This window comes from Daphnia carinata, chromosome 6 (assembly GCF_022539665.2).
Source record: "Daphnia carinata strain CSIRO-1 chromosome 6, CSIRO_AGI_Dcar_HiC_V3, whole genome shotgun sequence".
Taxonomy (NCBI): Eukaryota; Metazoa; Arthropoda; class Branchiopoda; order Diplostraca; family Daphniidae; genus Daphnia; species Daphnia carinata.
The window spans coordinates 2,152,001-2,169,000 of NC_081336.1; the positions used below are offsets into that span (position 1 = coordinate 2,152,001).

Here is a 17,000-nt window from a genome sequence, read left to right on the forward strand (position 1 = left end):
CTGATATACGAAAATGTAGAAAGGAAGGTGAATACATAGTGAGGGCAAAGGTGCGGCATAAATCAACAGAGGCAGTCTTGTGATAAGGGTGAAAGGGGAAAAGGAACGCCAAAAAAATGTCGTGAAATCATGCAAATATATCCATCTTTGCAAAATGGGGGAAAAAGAAAAATTAAACAAACGGATGTGTAAATGTGGTGTGTCTTGTGTTGTTATCTTTAGGCATGTCAACAGTTTTCTTCCACAACTTTTTTTCGTTTCCTTCCTTCAATATTCGAGAACGTTGCACTGCACTACGTCACACTAAATTACTGCGGCATATCCCGTATGTAGACCGGCCAGGCGAAATGAGAAAGAAAACGGAACCAAACACGAGATTTAAAGCCACGTTGCTGTGCCTGCTCACATGTTTCATTTTCGAAACGTCTCAAACTGCCGTCGCGCAAACTGCAATCGTGCAATCAATGTTCACACATCACCGCGGCACGCTCTCTTCTTTCGACTTCCGAATTCACTTCCAAAACGCCATTGCCATGTCTTTTCTTTCTTGCCGCGATCATCCTATTCGGCGAACCAGAAGTGCTGGTACTGCGCCTTGCCCGGGCTGTTGAGCGAAGCGTAGGCGTAAGGGGCCACGGCTGCAGCCACTTGAGGATGGGCCTGGAACACGGCGGACGGCTGCAAATGAGCCGGAAGTGGATGACTATGGTGAGGATGAACTCCGTGGTGTGTTCCATTCAAGACGGGACCAGCTCGAGAGCTGCTGTGATGTGCAGGAGGAGGAATCGTACTGCGGTAATCAGAGATGTCAACAAATTCTTCCATAAAACCAAAGAGGAAAAAACAGGGTTCATTTTACCTGCGATACAAGTCTGGTTGATGATAAAGCGGCTGGCCGGCGGCTGCCACAGCCGCCGCGTTCAACGGATGCTGCGGCGACAGGCAGAGGGCGGCGGCTGCGGCAGCAGCTACCGCGGCCGCCTGGTGACGACTGGACGGGCCCGGCTGAGGTGACAAGTGTGCGTGACGATTACTCCGACCAGAGTAGCCTAACAAACCATAGACATCAGTCTTGACTGGCCCTAACGTTGGTGCAAAATGTCCAGTATCTATACTGTAATAGCCATTCTGTTCGCGTTGCTGTTGCAACTCGGCGTCGAAGCGCTGCTGGCGGTGGGCAGCTGGCGGATGCAAATAGTCTCTTTGCTGCTGTTGTTGCTGCTGCTGTTGATCGTAGTCCTGGCGGTAGCTGCGCTGGTGCTGCTGCTGAGAGACTTGCTGCGGCGCCGCTTGAAAGTGGAGAACTTCCGACCCGTTGCTGAAATCGCACGGCTGGTGAGTCATCGACGGCCTATCAACACCGCTGCCATATGCTTCCATGTAGCCTCCGTCGTTGGCCATTTGGTGTTGTTCTTGTTTCGGCTTATCATTCATGCCGCCGCACTCGGTCTGCGCTTTGGCCAGCAACCGCTTTTTTTGCAAAAGACTGGCTCCGTTTCCATTGTACGAAGACGAGACTAATGCCGGCTCCGGTTTGATCTCACGGACCACGTAGCTGTTGGCATTTGCATGGTTGTAATGCTGTTGCCGGGGGTAATGCCCTTTGGCCGGGCTTCGATGTTCTTCATCACTATCTGGCACAGTGACGCAGCTGACAACCTTGACAAAAGATAGAAAAACAACGATAAAAACAAACGTGTTGAGGATAATTATATAGAGAAAATACAATGATTACCGGGCGGACACGATGTTGTTGCTGGTGTTGTCCAGTTGCTTTGGATCGCATGGCCGTTTTCTGCGAGGCCGTTCCTTCGTCATCAGAATCTGAAATGGTAATGACAGACACAGCAGGCGAAGGCGTGTCCTCTATGGTAATCGTTGGCTGTCTGTGATTTCGGCCGTTATTATAATGCTGCGGCGCATGTTGAGGATGTTGCCAATGCTGAGCAGGGGAATTCCTTCTACGGTACTGCTCACTTTGTTGCTGTTGCTGCTGCGGCGGTGAGCTTTCTTTGACTCGTTTCTTGACTGGGCTCAACTGGACAGAATCTTTCTTGTCCATCATATGTCCTTGATGAACCGATCGTTGCTGAATCTGCTGCGACTGCTGGTAAAGATGCTGCTGTTGTTGTTGTTGCTGCTGCTGCTGATGTTGTTGCTGCTGTTGTTGATGCAGTTGTTGTTGTTGATGTTGCTGCTGTTGTTGAAGCAAATGTGCTGGCTGTGGCGCCTATGGTAAAGAAGAATCAAGTATGTTTTAAAATTTATTCATCCAATTTTTACTAAATCATTTACCTGTAAAGTGAAGAGTGCGGACTTGTGTGCCGCACCACTATTTCGCTTATTGTTCGGCCAATGATCCACCACACTAACTGTATCGTAAACGTCCGGCAAATCGACTGGGAATATGGAGCGCTGGTCTTGGTGGACGCCACCAGATTGATCCACCAGTAAATGGCGACCCCAGTCAGAAGCGTCAGCGGCCTGCAATAGGGCGGCAGTTGGTTGCTGCTGGAGAGCGGCCGAGTGTTGGTGGTTGGGCGCCAACTGCTGCCAAGAAGGCACCAAAGTCATTTGACGATTTCCTGGCCAACAGCCAGGTCCTTGGGTGGCTAACAGCACTTGACGGCCCGATTGTTCCACCATGGAAACGGGAACATATTGCTGCTGGGCGAGAGAGGGCTGATGAAGCTGCAATTGAGGCGGCTGTTGCGCTACCACCGCAACCGGCTTCGATGGCGACGTCAAACTCTGATAGGATGGCGGACATAATAGCGAAGAGACGAATTGATGTTGAAACGTCTCCGCTCGGGCAGCAGCGCCTATGAATGTAAGGACAATATTTAAATAGAGGAAAAGAAGAAACATAAACAAAACAAAGAAGGCAAAACGAAGCGGTTATTTATTTTATGACGTCAACGTACCTGCTGCAGCATATTGGCGGGCGGCTGCTGCAGCCGCAACAGCATTACGACCGTTGTAAAGAGCGGCCGGATACTGGTTGGCAGCGGCCGCAGCGGCGGCTGCAGCGGCAAATTGGCTGTTGAAGGTCAGCGTGACATTGCCATTGGTGCCGGGCACAAAGTTAGCCACTAGAGAGCCGGCGGGAGTCGTCGAATGTCCCTGCTGCACCAACGTGTTGGGCGGCTGGTAGTGACTGCGACGGCACACCTCCATCATTTGAACGCTGGCCTTAACGTTGCTGCAATGAGCGTAGTCGACAAGGTGCGACAGCGTCACGAACTGGTGCTGGAGCGCCTCGCCGGGCGTGATGCGCCGCTCCTGATCCATCGTCAGCATCCGTTTCAGAAGGTCAATGAAGTCGCGGCGGTCCGCCTTCTCGGCCATCAGCTCGCCGCCTTCCAGCTCTGTGGGCACGTTCACCTGGCCGATGTCTTCCAGACAGTTGAAAATGTACTTGCGGGCTTCTTTGGATTTGATGCCCGTCTCGGCTTCGTGCTCTTCCGGCGTTTTGAGGCGCCAGAACGGGTAGCTGGACTCCATGTCGCGGTAGAAGAACTTCATCGTCTTGGTCGCCGAGTTGAGCATCCGCTCAGAGGGCAGACCCTGCGTCTGGCTGATGTATCGAATTTGATCGTACTCGGAGGAGCCCGGGTAGAGGGGCCATCCGAGGAAGAGTTCGGCCACTACGCAGCCGAGCGACCACATGTCGATAGCCTCACCAAAGGGAAGGCCCAGGATGATTTCGGGCGCTCGGTAATAACGAGACTGCAGATACGTGTTGCAAATGGCCTTGCTCACGTGCGAGGCCGAGCCGAAATCGATGACTTTGACTCGGTACGGTTGCCTCACCGGGTCCACCAACATGATGTTCTCCGGTTTCAAATCAGCGTGAATCAGGCCAAGTTGCTTCAACTTAAGCAAGGCAGTCAGTACCTGGAAGACATGGCAAGAGTTGGAAACGAAATAAATTTTCGATCATTGCACTGATGGTTTCGTTAGCTTACTTGTTGCATGATCGGGCGAATGTACTTTAAAGGCAACGGACTAAACTTGTTCTGCTTCAAAAAGTCGTAAAGGTTCTGCTCCAAGAGTTCAAAGACCAGGCAGGTATGATTCTTGTGCTGAAAGCACTCGTGCGCCCGAATGAAATTGAACTCATCCGCGTTCTCCTGGCTCAATCGCGACAGGATATTGACCTCGATTTGACCCTGGCGAGCGTACGATGGATGATTCTTCAAGATCTTGATGGCCACCACTTCGTTGGTGCCCTTCTTCCAACATTTGACCACCTGGACAATAAAAGAACGGCCGAGTGTGATGGAACTGTGATTTCCACTCAAATGTGGCCATTTCCAAGAATCAATTTCATTACCTGCCCGAAGGTACCGCGGCCAAGGAACTCGAGCACTTCGTACTGGTTGCTCAAAGAGCACAAAACCTCGTGCTGAACGAGCTGGTAATCGCCGTCGGCCGACGAAGAACCTTGAGGTGCAGCGGCGGCCACCGTCGGCTGGACGTGCCCATGGCCTTGCGCTGGCTTGTGAGAAGCAGTCATGGCTCCCGCGCTTGTTTCCTAAAGTCCAAGTAAACCGCATTGAAATCTATAGCAAGTGTTCAATCAAAAAACAATTTCCGATCTTTACCTGTACTTCGTTTACAGTTTCGTGTTTGCGCTTCACGCCTCCCTGCCGCTGATGTTGCTGGAACTGAAATGTATCTAGCAGCTTGATGGCAGAAGTACGGACGTAATTCTGCTGTTGTTGTTGTTGCTGTTGCTGCTGCTGTTTGCCCAAAGAAGAAGATGATGACGCTGGGCTTTGGCTGCAATCAACACTCTCGTGACCCACAGGGCGCCTGCCTCCAATTACGCTACCACCCACCTGTCAAAACAAACCATGATTGGGAAATGTCAGTTTCAACACCGGAAAATCCAACTTACAGCCAGGGCATAGCCCGTCGATGTGTGGATGCGTCCGGTATTCACTCCATGACTGCCGCGACTAGGACCAGAACTGCTACTGCAGCCTGTTGTGCTGGAAACTTCATAGAGGCTGACTGAATCGGATTGACCCAGTTGCTGCTGCACGGAAAGGCTGCAGAGGTCCACTGCCTGGTGTTGCTGGGGCAGAACATGGTCTAGCTTCAGTTTCTTGTTAGCGTTCTGCTGTTGCTGCTGCTGATGGTGGTGGTATTGATGAGACAAAGAGCTGTGGGCCGGCTGAGGTTGTGTTAGCTGTGGCTGACCATACATGTCCAGCATTCCCTAAACACGATAACAAAATAACAAACTTGGTAAACAAAAATTGGAATTCATGTACAGAATTCTGCTCTTCAAGCTGCCCAACAGAACACTATTTCTCGTAGAAACTCACAAACAAATGAAAACAAAACTTGGTTTTCGCCTAGCAATATACACCCCTCCCACAGACAACTCCATGCAAGTCATGTATTGAGGATTACCACGAATGGCCGTGACGTGCGAAATTGTTGCCGACCTGGCAATTTGCATTACCCTTCGCCGTTTGTTTGACAGAAGTGGCACTAAGCCAAAAAATATGACGGGACACTGAACAACACTTCATAAGTTTAGAGCGAAAACGAAACGTCACGACAAACGAGAATAAACGGTTTAACTATTGTTTCAGCGAATCCTAACCAAACACACAGTCGAAGTCACCTTCCTCCCAACAACAGCGCACAAAACACAAGAACAGAAATTGTATCCGAGTCGGCGCACTTGTTCCCTGCTTTAAGGCTTTCTGAAAGCCAACAGAAGGGTAGGGGGATGGGAGACGCTGTTGCTACAGAAACTAAAAAAGAAAAATACGCAGTACATCTATGAATTCACAATTTCCATCTAATGAATGAAAGACGACATGAGAAATAATTCTTACCTCAATAGTCGTCGTAGTCTACCCATGCAAACAGGCTTGAAAGATCGAGAAACTTCAGACAAAGATCCAATAACCAGCCATTTTGAGAGCTCGCATACTAAACTGTCTCACAGGTAGAGAATGCCTCAGTAAAAATCCAACCTCCAGTAAGGGTGATACTAAACAGAAGTTCCCGGCAGTTGGCAGCAGCAGACGCATCAGATATTTATCTCGTGTTTTGTTTTTTTCTTTCCTTAACAAATTTCATAATCAGTAGCCAACCGAATGACAAGCACTACTTTTCATTTCGTTTTCCAATTTCTCCGCGCCTTTCTCGCTCTATTTCTCGTTTACACAAAGAAAGTTGGTAGCCAACCGTTGTAAAGTTTGTAACGAAACTGCTGTGCTACGATTTTTCGTTTTGTTAAGAAATGGCGACTTTTTGAAACGGAGACACAACTTTGTATTGCTCGCTGTTGTTGTGGAATCGGTTAGCCTTCGCACAGAAATGTGTGTCACGGTCCTTTTTTCCCCTCTTTTTTTTCTGGCAGAAACACGTCCACTGACTATCGACTTCACATCGCGGGCTTCGTTGCACAATCGGTCAAGATGAAATCGACAAAGTCAGTTGCGTTCGGGATTATACAGCCAGCACTGAGTATTACTATGTAATCCTTCTTCTTGCTTTCAAAGGTCGGTGTGCATCGCGTCTGACACTCTGACCGATGACTGACGAAATGATCCAGAACGCATACACATGCCTACCGATGGTGCGTGTGTCTCAGCTGGGATGAAACCTAGTTTCGCTTTCTATCCTTTTGACTTTTGTTTCTAAAAGTTTCCCAGCATACATCCGGCGGTTGCGCCGCGCACCATTCAAAGATAAAGACGGGGGGAATGAAGGCAGTAGAAAAGAACCTTAATACTCTAACCGACCGCCTCAGCTCCTCCTGCTCCAAGTTATACGGCCCTTTAAAACGAGTGGGAGTTCGGGACTTGAAAAGAGTCGTTTCCAGCCTTAAAAAAAAGGGGGGGGGGGAATGGGCACGGATCACGCAACGCCCTTCTAGCTTTTGCTGTTGCTCTCTTCTTTCATCAATTAGCGCGAAGAAAAGAAGGGAGGGAGTATCGGGCGAGAAAAACATGAAAGTTGGTAGCCTAACCCGTTTTCCTGGCGGGCAATGCTAGACCTCTTATGTTTTTGTGTGTGACGTGTTTGCTGCTAGCTCGCCGGGTAATGGCACGTATTTTTTTTTTTTCTTTTCGGTGTTCATGCATATCTAGGCTCAGCTGCGTTCGAAGCCTCCAACACGCGGGAATAATCTCTATGACGTGGGCTAATAAGAAAAACCCAACTGTGCCCAGCTCTGGGTTGGCAACAACACCCCCCGAGCTGATATGAATCCCCCTTCAACATACGATATCGCCTACGGTCAGACATTATGAACGTGGAAAAGTTCCCCAGCGGTATATGCTGGTCCGACCGCGTCGAAAGCTATCAAATCAAAAGTAAAGATAGTCAAGTGCCAGAGACAAAAGAGAAAAAAAATATAAAAAATAAAAACGAACCCAAAAATACGAATAAGAGTTAGTGTTCTCTCGGGATCCATTTGGCAAACGTCGTTCTCGCAGTCGCCAGAGGATTGTTGTCATCAGTCAAAAGCCAATCGATTATTCCGCCCTGATGGAATACATAATAGACTATTACTACGGTACATGATATCTGTGATGACGGTGGCATTGCGACAGTCTCACAGAGACCCGGAGCACTGTTCAAAGTGGGTAGCTTTTCAACCGAGCAAAATCGATATTTATAGCTGCTGATTTCGTCCACAAGATATACACGAAGGGGGCAGAGTATTACAATTTTCACGCAAATACAGGCACACTGCTGACAAATATTTTACGTATATTTACAGACCAACGTTGAAGGGCTTGATTGCATACTGGCAACGTTCTTTTCAAACCGTCCCTACAGCGATTCTGTGCCGATGAAACGGTTGACGGGTTTCGTTCCACTCCTCCACAGAGATTTGCTTTTCACTTGCTGACAGATAATTGTTTCAGCTCTGATGTCTAATAATACCATATCAATATGCGGTCGGCCGATTTCCTCCGTCGCTGCTTGCAAAAATTTCAAAGTTGCTTTTTAAAAAAACTGAACGTGATCAAACATTAAAATTTTCGCACCTGGGGCATGATTGGCTTGTGCCGATGATTGATTAAAGTCATTGTTGCGGAAACTGGTGCTAGAGCGGACGCCACGGCCCATAGTTGTGAGGCCGATGCTGCTGGTGGCAGCGCTGGTCCAATCCGGTCGTAAAACAGTAAATCGGTGATAAAAATCACGAACGGCCGCACGAAAAGTTGGCGTAGTGAACGTATACTTTATGCAAGGAAACAAAAAAGAAGAATCGTTGCAGAGAGTGGACGTGTCTTTGCCCTATGGGGCAGCCGAATGAAAAAAAAAAAATTTGAAACTTACAAGAAGCGGGTTGATGGCCGAGTTGACGGGCAAAATGAAAACCACGAGCCAGGCATGCAAATCAGCTGGAATATAGACATTGGAGAGGGCCATGATTTTCAAAACGATGGTGGGCATCCAGCACAGACAATCGGTGAAAACTATAAAAAAGAAACGGACGGCTATTTCGATTTCATTGGGCGCCAGCGGAGTGGCTGTCCTAGTCCGTCGGATGCTTATGAAAAGAGCCGTGTACACGCCAACAATCAACAAGACGCTGGTGAAACGCATAAAAATAAAAGAACGTTTCTTATTTTTTTATTCGTCTAATCCACCGGAGAGATAGAAGAAAGAGATGATATTACCATGAGCCGTTGATGCCAATGTAGAGAAAGGCAGAATACTGCCAACCGAGAGCCAATGGTTCGTGAATGTGCAGAGGGAAGCAGAGGCCGTTGCTGCCGTGATGACGACCCATTCCGCTCCGGTAGAGCACTAGAGTACAGTAGAGAAATTTTGTTTTTAAATTTTAACAGCGTAGTCATTTCAAGCATGAACGATCTGCAGTTAAGCGAATCTAGTTGCGGACTTATCGATTTACTATCTCAGACGGGGGGGAAAAGAACTGAAGAGGCAGATATAAAAAAAAAGGAACATTTGAAAAGAAAATATTCAAACCTGGGATGAGAGCCAGAGCTCCACCGACGAGCCAGATGAGTGCCATGCTGATAAAAGCCGCTCGGAAGTTGAGGGTTCGTTCGCCGAACGGATGAGAGATGCTGACAAAGCGCTCCACTGACATGAACGTCAGCAAAAGTAGCGATACCTTACGACGATTCCCGACAGAAATGGAAAAAAACAAAATAAAATCACGAATCGAAATTCGATAATTCACAGACATCATACCTCGGATGTCGAGACGGCTAGAATGCGGATGACTGTGCATTGCCACGACATCATCCAATCGAGTGCGTGCTGATTGTACTCGCCACGGAAGCTGATGTCACGCTCGCCGATGCATAGCAGGTAGATCCCGATGCACATGTCTGCGGCTGTTTTTATCAGGTAATAATAAAGTTTCTAACAATAACAGCTCAAAAAAACCATGGGATATCTTTTTTTATGAGAGATGATAACTGTAATAATTTTTCTTGCATACCTGCCAGATTTTTGACGAACATGGCCAGAATTCTGTTCTCTGTTTTGGCCAAGTTACGGCCGCCCAGGACAAGAGCATTGCCAACGATGGTCAAAATGCCGATGATCCAGAGAAAACCGCGGTGGGCACTGTGTGAAATCAGGTCCGAAAATGATGACACTCCTATAATTCAGAATTTTTTAGTAATCATTAATACAAGTTTAATCGAATTAAAAAAAAACTGACCATCAGAAAGTGGTTGACATTTTGTAGCGTGCGCCACATACGAACAATAGAGGAAATCCTTAAAGTACCTGTCGCTTACAAATACATTTTCATCAAGACAAGACCAATTTTGTTATCCCTAATAGAGATTGTCATACGCGGACTTCAGATGAGTCGAAGAGGCAAACATTTTCTTGCTGATTCCTGGAATATTAATATCTTGCAGCCGTCTAAGTGAAAGCAAATAAAAAAAAGTAGCATTAAAACAAATATTTTAATAAAAGACGAGAGGAAATCCAATAAACATTACAGCGTTTTAAGATTGGTAAGAGGAAGAAAAAGTCCAGCTGGAACATGATGGATGGGATTGAATCCGAGACGGCTGCAAAAATGAAGATGAACGTGACTTTTTTTTTTCATGTAATTTTTAAAAATATTTTACGGTGTTAACTGCCATCTACCGTAGTGGTATAAAACTTACAGCTGCTTCAAGTTGCGTTGAAACCGGAACAAACTTTCAGGCACGTACTCCAGCATGTTATCGGACAGATCTCTATTTATAATCGAGACATAAAATGCAGACAAATTTTCAAAAGCTTAGCCAATATTATATATCGCGTCATCCCTAAACTATGAATGATATATACTCACAAAAACCTCAATCGGGGCAAGCTGACAAAGGCTTCCTCATCAATTTCGTGAATTAAATTGAGTTTCAGATCCCTTGAAGGTGCGACAAAGAGAAATGAGGAAAGCGATTGAAAAAAAACATAGACCTCAATGCATCATAATTATCAATATTTGTAAGAAAAAAAGGAAGACGATGCGGGCGTCGCTGTCAATGTGAATAACGCCCGCATCTGTCAAAGTCCGCATTAGAGCGGTTGGTGTGTTATCTATTATTGCGTGGGGTACTTACAAAAGAACCAGGTTAACTAACGACGCCAGCGTATTGTTTCGAATTATCTGGATGCGATTTTCACCCAGAAAGCTGCCAAAACAAAACAAAAGAGAATTTTAGGTCAAACTTGTCCTATATCAGGCAATAACTTATCAATCTTATATATTTATACAGATCCCGCAGCGATTCCAAATGTGGGAAGAAGTTGTCCGGTCCCAGAGTCAATTGGTTATGCGACAGGTCCCTACAGATCAGCAAAGATGGAAAAAAGGAACAAATAAGGATAAATGTGCAAGCCGCATGACTTGTCGTGATAGGAATGAATAATAACACGTTTCGTTTTCATCAAGTTTCAAGTTCTTACAGCCAGCGTAACGATGTCAGCGGGCGGAAAACTTTCATGCTTATGTTGCTCAACTGGTTGTGATCTAAAAAGAGCCACTGCAAACGTTCCAGTCCCTGAAAGGTGCTAGCAGAAAGATCCAGCAGTTTGTTGCCTCCCAGGATGCTAAAAAATCATGCAGGGTTTGTAACATTTTCTCGTCTTTTCATTTTTTTTTTATTGTCAAAAGAGAAACATATTTCCCTGCAACCGTTCATTTGACGAGCAGTAAACGAAGTACTTACAGTGTTGTCAGGTTGCGTTGTTCATTTAAGGCGTTGCCATCTATCATCTCCAGAAGGTTGTCTTCCAATCGCCTATAAAACGATAAAAAAGAGGACAGTAAAACTGTTGGACATGTTTACGTCTCTCATAGATCGTAATCTGCACGAAGCTCACATGAATTCGAGGTCATAGCTTTCAAGATCCGTGGCAGACAAACGACTGATGGAATTATTCATCAACACTCTGGAACCAAGTGAAACAATATGAGGTCATTAAAACGTGCGAAACACGATCATTACTATTCGTCGGGTCGTGTTTGCTGTTTTTGTTACACACGTTTTGCCACCGCAACGAATTATATTGGAACACGACGTAAAAGAAAGTCTATTTTAAGGAACGTCACTTACAGTCGGGAAAGGCGGGCTCTCACTTGGGGTACCGATATCAAATCCAAATCAAGGCAAAAGAGCCACGTGCGATTTCGACATGTGCATCCGGGCGGATAGGCCTCGACCACTACCAGATCGATTTTTTCCCCCACCAAATAAATTTCCAAGAAGTTAAAAGAAAATCAATTACAAACTATCTTACTCGACGCAGTACATAAGACTGGCCAGTTAAATGTTACAAAGTAACTTACAGCAGTCCATGAAAAATGGCGAGATGGTGGCTGCAGGGGTAGTGGATTCGGTTAGATTGTCGGGCTCGTCGTTGATAAATGATTGTAGTTCTCCGTGACTATCCGCTATTACCAAAACAAAAAAAGAAAGAGGATAATAATATCCCATAAAATATAAGCACACGGGGACGTCTGGGCAAAACGGCCCCAAAAAGTTGGACAGACGTGGCAGCTGTACCGTCTTAGGTTTTGCGTCGATTGATTGTCCCCAATTTTGCCAAAAAGGACACCGGGTCTCCTCTTATAACATTGCTAATAGATCACTGAGACAGACTACAAATGAGAATAATAAGCTCACCGCAATCGTAGGGATCCTCGTCGCTGCCATCGGGGCAATCGGCTCGGCCGTCGCACAGCAAACGGCGGGGTAGACAAACTCCAATCTGACCGATGCTGTCGTTACCGAGGCAGCGAAACGTTCCCAACGGACAGGACGAACCTAGATTCCAAAAATCAGGAAAAAAAAAGAAAGAAAGATATTCGGGAAGAAAAGGAAACGATCATATTACGAGAGGCTCAGATAGCACTGAACTGTCACTTGTCTGATACTGTCAAAAATCTTGGTTGTTACGTCACAAAGACATTGAATACACGAACAGCTGAGACACGAACAAACACACCGTCGTGACCGGACGAGAAAAGATTTATGACGTGGCATTTACGACTCTAGTGGATTAGTGGACACAAAGCTGACCATGCAAATGTCAAAACTCAAGCTCTCCTCCATTAGAATTTCGGTGCAAAACAAAAATAAACAAAAGTAAATGCGAGCCACTTTAATTTATTATACCACCCAGGAACTTTGTTTTTCCTATTCCGCCAACGGTGCCGCAAAGTTAACTCCCGTAAGCGAATGGATGGGAAATAGATCGATCGGCCGGGAGATGGAAAAATATAAACTTCTCCTACTCGGAGAAGTTAGAGCTTGTTGACTAGAGTTTCAGTCTTAAAAAATGCGATGCAGAAAGAGAACTCGCGGGGCACCTGTTGATGTCGCTCTTTCCCATACAGCGGCACAATAGACTTTCTGTCTGCCTCGCAATTCCCGCGGTCGTAAACACGTAACACTCAGTCCGGCGCATAATAATTAGCTAGTCGAAACGGTCCTACTTGAAAAACTGTTTGCGTACACAGCTTTCCCCCAACCCTCTTTTTTTCCACAGCACGAGCAGTTAAAAATGTTTTCAACTCGAGAAAACAAAAACTCAAAGAACTTGGGTTACAATAGTTTGAAGGATCTTGACCTCATTGCGTAACTTTAAAAACGGTTCGACGGGGCATGGAGCGGCTGATTAGGAGGCAGCACTTCAAAAAGATGCAACACGAAATCCACTTACTCTGAGATAGGAGGATGATGACGATGCTAATGGCCAACAGTAGGCAAAAGATGCACAATCCGCCCAGCAGAGTGCAGCGCATCACGAACGCAGTAAGGTCTTCGGGTTCTAGTAAATACAAAAACGCGCGAAAGTAAAAATTAAAAATCCAAAAGGAATATGTGCCAGGCATCCAATTTTTCTTACGTTGAGAAGCTTTAGTGGTAGTTTAATATAGATCTAGATGAAATACTAGTAGAAAGACGGTTGGTTGCGATCAGACTGCCGATTCGCTTCTTGGCCGGAGAGGGTCCCGATCGGCCAACTATAGCGGATAACTTTCTCCAACTCTTCTGCATGCAGTTCTCTCACTGTATATAACAACATTTCAATTCACTTGGCGGGGAGGACGAACGGACCAAGGGGGGAGTTTTGCGCGTGCTCCACGACATGCTACACTCCCGTAGAGCGCCATCTGCCGCTTCCTCCGTGCGGGATAGTAAATGTTCTAGCTCATTGTTCTACAACTACCGTCTCGTACTTATCTTTCACTGCAATCAAAAAGAACAAAAAAAATGTTTAGCTTCTGGTAAAAACGCAAGAGACAGACAGAAATCGAGAACAATTTTTTTTTTGGCGAAGAAAACAACATACGACGACACCAACAACGAAAAACGTCTTACGTGATAAATGGCACCCACTGTACATTTCGTCCTTCCGACCATATCATAAACAGCGAATCCCTTTTCGAGAAGAAGAGAGCGGACGATTGATGATCAACGATAAAACATTGCGTTCAAAAAGAAACTATTGAAGTTGCGATGTCCTGCATATCTCTTTTTTTTTTTAGCTTGGATGCGCTCCGGCCTCCTTTGCGTAGCGCCGGTCCAAATGCAAATCTTGGAGAATGGAGAAACAGACAAATTGCGAAACAAAAGAAATGAAAATAAAACTATAAATTTAAATTCATACCAATGTCACTGTTGGATATCTGGAGACGTAAAACAAGTGCCGAAAAAGACAGGAGAGTTACGTTGACCCGAAAAATTTCAGTCGCCGAGGGCGCTCGATTTCCCGGTTCCGGTCCGATGAATCGAGCGTACAGAATCTTGTGGTTGGATGTTTGTTCGTAATACACCTTCTCGGGACGTCCATTATCTGCTCGGGGCGAGAGATACGCGTGTTGTTGGTTAAAACCCACTCCCACTAAAAACAACTTGAAAAACAAGAGTAAGATAAAGAGAAAGTTTTCAAAAGTCGGCGGTTGTTAAGAATACTGCGACATGATCAACAACAATCTATCGCCAACAACAGGAACATATACTTGAGAGAGGGTGGTCATTACAATCACAGCGATGCATCTTTTCCAGCGAGATCATTTCCGTTGCGTACGGGACCTGTACTTTCTCTCTACACACTTGCAAACGTGTCGGCCACATGTACGAGACAGCTTAGACAACCAAGAAAAACTGTCTGGAGGGAAGCCGGAGGAGCTTAGCTGGACACCCATTCAACCACATGACGCTATGGACCTTGGCGAGATGGCCAAACCTAAAAAAGGGAAAAGAAGCCATCGTTAAAACCTGAAGTAAAGTTGTTTCAAAAAGATGTGCTATACTCGCTCGACTGACTCCCAATTTGGGTTTATTGCTTTTGTTCAAATTTGCTGACGGCCACACTCCGCACGCTATCCTGCAAGTCATCGTGCCCCGACGATAGACTTTTTTCTGTTCACTGTTGCTACTATTAGCGTATGAAGTTACCTAGCGATTTCTAACGTTAGGAAACGCAGGAATTAGACCAATGAACAATTTTAGTGGTAAGGGAAATATATCACGGGAGTGAGTTTCGATCCAAGATTAATGGCAAATTGGTTTCGATCGTCATAAAACCCATAAAATTTATTGTGCCGCTATGCTAAATTGAAGCAAATCTGACGTCAGAACCATGTTGATTCACGTGGTGAAGAGTCCACTGAAGTGGAACAATGCTAACCTTATTAATTCTTATCCTGCGGCTCTACAAAGTCACGAATGCTACATTGATAGCTAAATAACACACGGATTTGGATGCTAAAGTTTGTGAAATGCAGTGAAATTGCAGGACTGAATGCTCATTTCATGTTTCCCTCACCGAAGTTAAGCAGAAATGATGGCTCTGTCACTATCGACACTAGCATGTCTCGAAAAGTTATTTATAGAACTCGTGCGCAGCGGATTCGTGAACCAGAGACAACTTTGCGGTTGCATCTCATTAACGAAACGTTTCGGAAATCGGCAAAATGTACTCGATGCTTTTCGTTAATTAACAAGGTGATTTTACGTTACATTTTCAAAACCGTAAAACACTCACCGGTATGCACGATGAATGGGGACAGATGAAGATATCCTTCTGAAAGCAATATGACTTCCCGTTGAAACATACTATGCAACAAAAAAAAAAAGGGTTAGCATTAGTTCTAGGAAATGGATAAAACTTGTACCGTAAAGAACGAAGAGATCCACTGTAGATCTTGATGGAATGGCATATCCAATTTTCTGCTTCGATTCCCTCTGATAACAACGAATAGGCCAAGGCCTCTTCCACAAATACAGTTTCAGATCTATTCAATTACGATATGAAATTGTGTTCTGCCGAAGACGTAGAAAGGCCGTTGGCCTGACACAGATTCACTAGACATGGCAAAACGAGACACAGAGCTGGAAATTCATTAGCGTTGACAAGTACGCACATTCATAGCAATATTTGGCAGGACAATAAAAGAAATCTTTATAATTCTTGCCTATCCGCCAAATTGGTGATGACGGATACGAAACATAAACAATCTCGGGCATCGCTGGAATAGGGGAATGCGCTGACGCCTGTACCAAACGACACCAAAAACCATTGATAGTAAAGCGCTGCAAGGGTTATTGGGTGCAGGACGCGAATGGTATTCTTAGACTTATGACAAAAAGGGCAATTCTTTAGGTTGGTGGGCTTCTATAAAAGTTCCTGCATACGAATTCCGTTTTGCAGGGATCATGCTTAATATAAAAATTGCAACTGAACGCTAAACCAGTATTACAATGGAATGCAATGATTTCCTCTCCTTGTTAACAAAACAATTTGGTTTAGATGTCCCTAATAAAATCACAAAAGATGCAATGAAACTCAGTATTGTGCTAACCTTTAAGTAATAAAAGAAACATTGGGTAAGTTCTTCGGGAGACATAAATTAACCACGTTTAGAGGAACCAATTAGAATCTATCAGATATCAGGACTGATGCTGGTGTTAGGCATCTTAGGAAAATGACCATTACATTATTTTTAGGGAAATATGAAGAGCTTACCTTTAAGACGCAGAAGTTTGAAGTTTCAATGCAGTCAACTCTACATTTTTTTCCTCAAGCCTGGTCCTCGTCATCCCGACACATATGACGTAAAGGGCGACGTTGGAAGATAAATGATGCAGTTTAATCGGGGCTTCCCACGGTGATTTAGGACCACGACAAATCATGTCAAGGAAATCGTAAACATACACCTTCGCGATAGTGTAATTTCTGTGAGGAGTTGACAGATCCTGAAAGAATAAAAAACAAAAATAATAGTTTGAGTAGAAAGTGACAAACTGAACATTTTGGCACCTTGAGAAGACTCGTCTAGAAGGTTTGAATTTCCCTTTCTGCTTTGCATATTTGGAACAAATTCCCCTAACAGGAAAGCGCTCCAAGGGCATGTTAACCATCATACAGTGCGTACCGTAAAAGTACAATCAAAATTTGGGTTGATCCAGAATTGACGACTTACAGAAAAAGCAACAGACGATAACAAGGCTTGAACTGCTTCGGCA

At 45.3% G+C, this 17,000-nt stretch overlaps 2 protein-coding genes and 1 long non-coding RNA gene across 5 annotated transcripts; all 3 read right to left on the bottom strand.

The window, feature by feature from the left end:
- Positions 1–538: 538 nt before the first annotated feature.
- On the bottom strand, positions 539–6,619 carry LOC130690234 (homeodomain-interacting protein kinase 2-like). Of its 3 annotated transcripts, none has more exons than XM_057513234.2 (11): positions 5,859–6,619; positions 5,425–5,774; positions 4,904–5,227; positions 4,608–4,844; positions 4,337–4,537; positions 3,969–4,253; positions 2,925–3,897; positions 2,296–2,822; positions 1,736–2,230; positions 860–1,659; positions 539–790 (listed from the first exon to the last, which is right to left on the bottom strand). In XM_057513234.2, exons 3-11 carry the CDS (start codon positions 5,222–5,224, stop codon positions 562–564), a joined length of 4,068 nt encoding a protein of 1,355 aa, XP_057369217.1. In that variant the 5' UTR covers positions 5,225–5,227; positions 5,425–5,774; positions 5,859–6,619; the 3' UTR covers positions 539–561. The 3 variants fall into 3 exon arrangements, with proteins under 3 accessions (XP_057369217.1, XP_059351624.1, XP_057369216.1); XM_059495641.1 differs by lacking the exon at positions 5,425–5,774 and having other exon boundaries at positions 860–1,049; positions 1,116–1,659; positions 5,859–6,617; XM_057513233.2 differs by lacking the exon at positions 5,425–5,774.
- Positions 6,620–7,425: 806 nt separating this feature from the next.
- Positions 7,426–13,278, bottom strand: LOC130690248 (relaxin receptor 2-like). The gene is made up of 21 exons (XM_057513256.2): positions 13,189–13,278; positions 12,150–12,290; positions 11,813–11,917; positions 11,580–11,688; positions 11,347–11,415; positions 11,193–11,264; positions 10,930–11,073; positions 10,738–10,809; positions 10,584–10,655; positions 10,316–10,387; positions 10,146–10,217; positions 9,975–10,046; positions 9,823–9,894; positions 9,686–9,753; positions 9,461–9,622; positions 9,208–9,353; positions 8,980–9,127; positions 8,667–8,796; positions 8,323–8,578; positions 8,028–8,223; positions 7,426–7,961 (listed from the first exon to the last, which is right to left on the bottom strand). Exons 1-21 carry the CDS (start codon positions 13,268–13,270, stop codon positions 7,810–7,812), a joined length of 2,412 nt encoding a protein of 803 aa, XP_057369239.1. The 5' UTR covers positions 13,271–13,278; the 3' UTR covers positions 7,426–7,809.
- Positions 13,279–13,383: 105 nt separating this feature from the next.
- On the bottom strand, positions 13,384–17,000 carry LOC132088041 (uncharacterized). The gene is made up of 6 exons (XR_009421124.1): positions 16,501–17,000; positions 14,786–14,940; positions 14,519–14,718; positions 14,140–14,383; positions 13,851–14,066; positions 13,384–13,718 (listed from the first exon to the last, which is right to left on the bottom strand). It is a non-coding gene; the product is annotated as an uncharacterized LOC132088041 (long non-coding RNA).

What these genes read in the sequence shown, in the direction of transcription:
- LOC130690248 (XM_057513256.2), bottom strand. Translation starts at nt 13,270, where the DNA reads ATGCGCTGCACTCTGCTGGGCGGATTGTGCATCTTTTGCCTACTGTTG. An exon ending in TTAGTTAACCTGGTTCTTTT is followed by an intron (nt 10,388 to 10,583) that starts GTAAGTACCCCA and finishes CGCACCTTCAAG; the next exon opens with GGATCTGAAACTCAATTTAA. An exon ending in TAGCCGTCTCGACATCCGAG is followed by an intron (nt 9,128 to 9,207) that starts GTATGATGTCTG and finishes AATCGTCGTAAG; the next exon opens with GTATCGCTACTTTTGCTGAC.
- LOC130690234 (XM_057513233.2), bottom strand. Translation starts at nt 5,224, where the DNA reads ATGCTGGACATGTATGGTCAGCCACAGCTAACACAACCTCAGCCGGCC. An exon ending in GCCGCGGTACCTTCGGGCAG is followed by an intron (nt 4,254 to 4,336) that starts GTAATGAAATTG and finishes TTTATTGTCCAG; the next exon opens with GTGGTCAAATGTTGGAAGAA. An exon ending in CCGCCAATATGCTGCAGCAG is followed by an intron (nt 2,823 to 2,924) that starts GTACGTTGACGT and finishes TTACATTCATAG; the next exon opens with GCGCTGCTGCCCGAGCGGAG.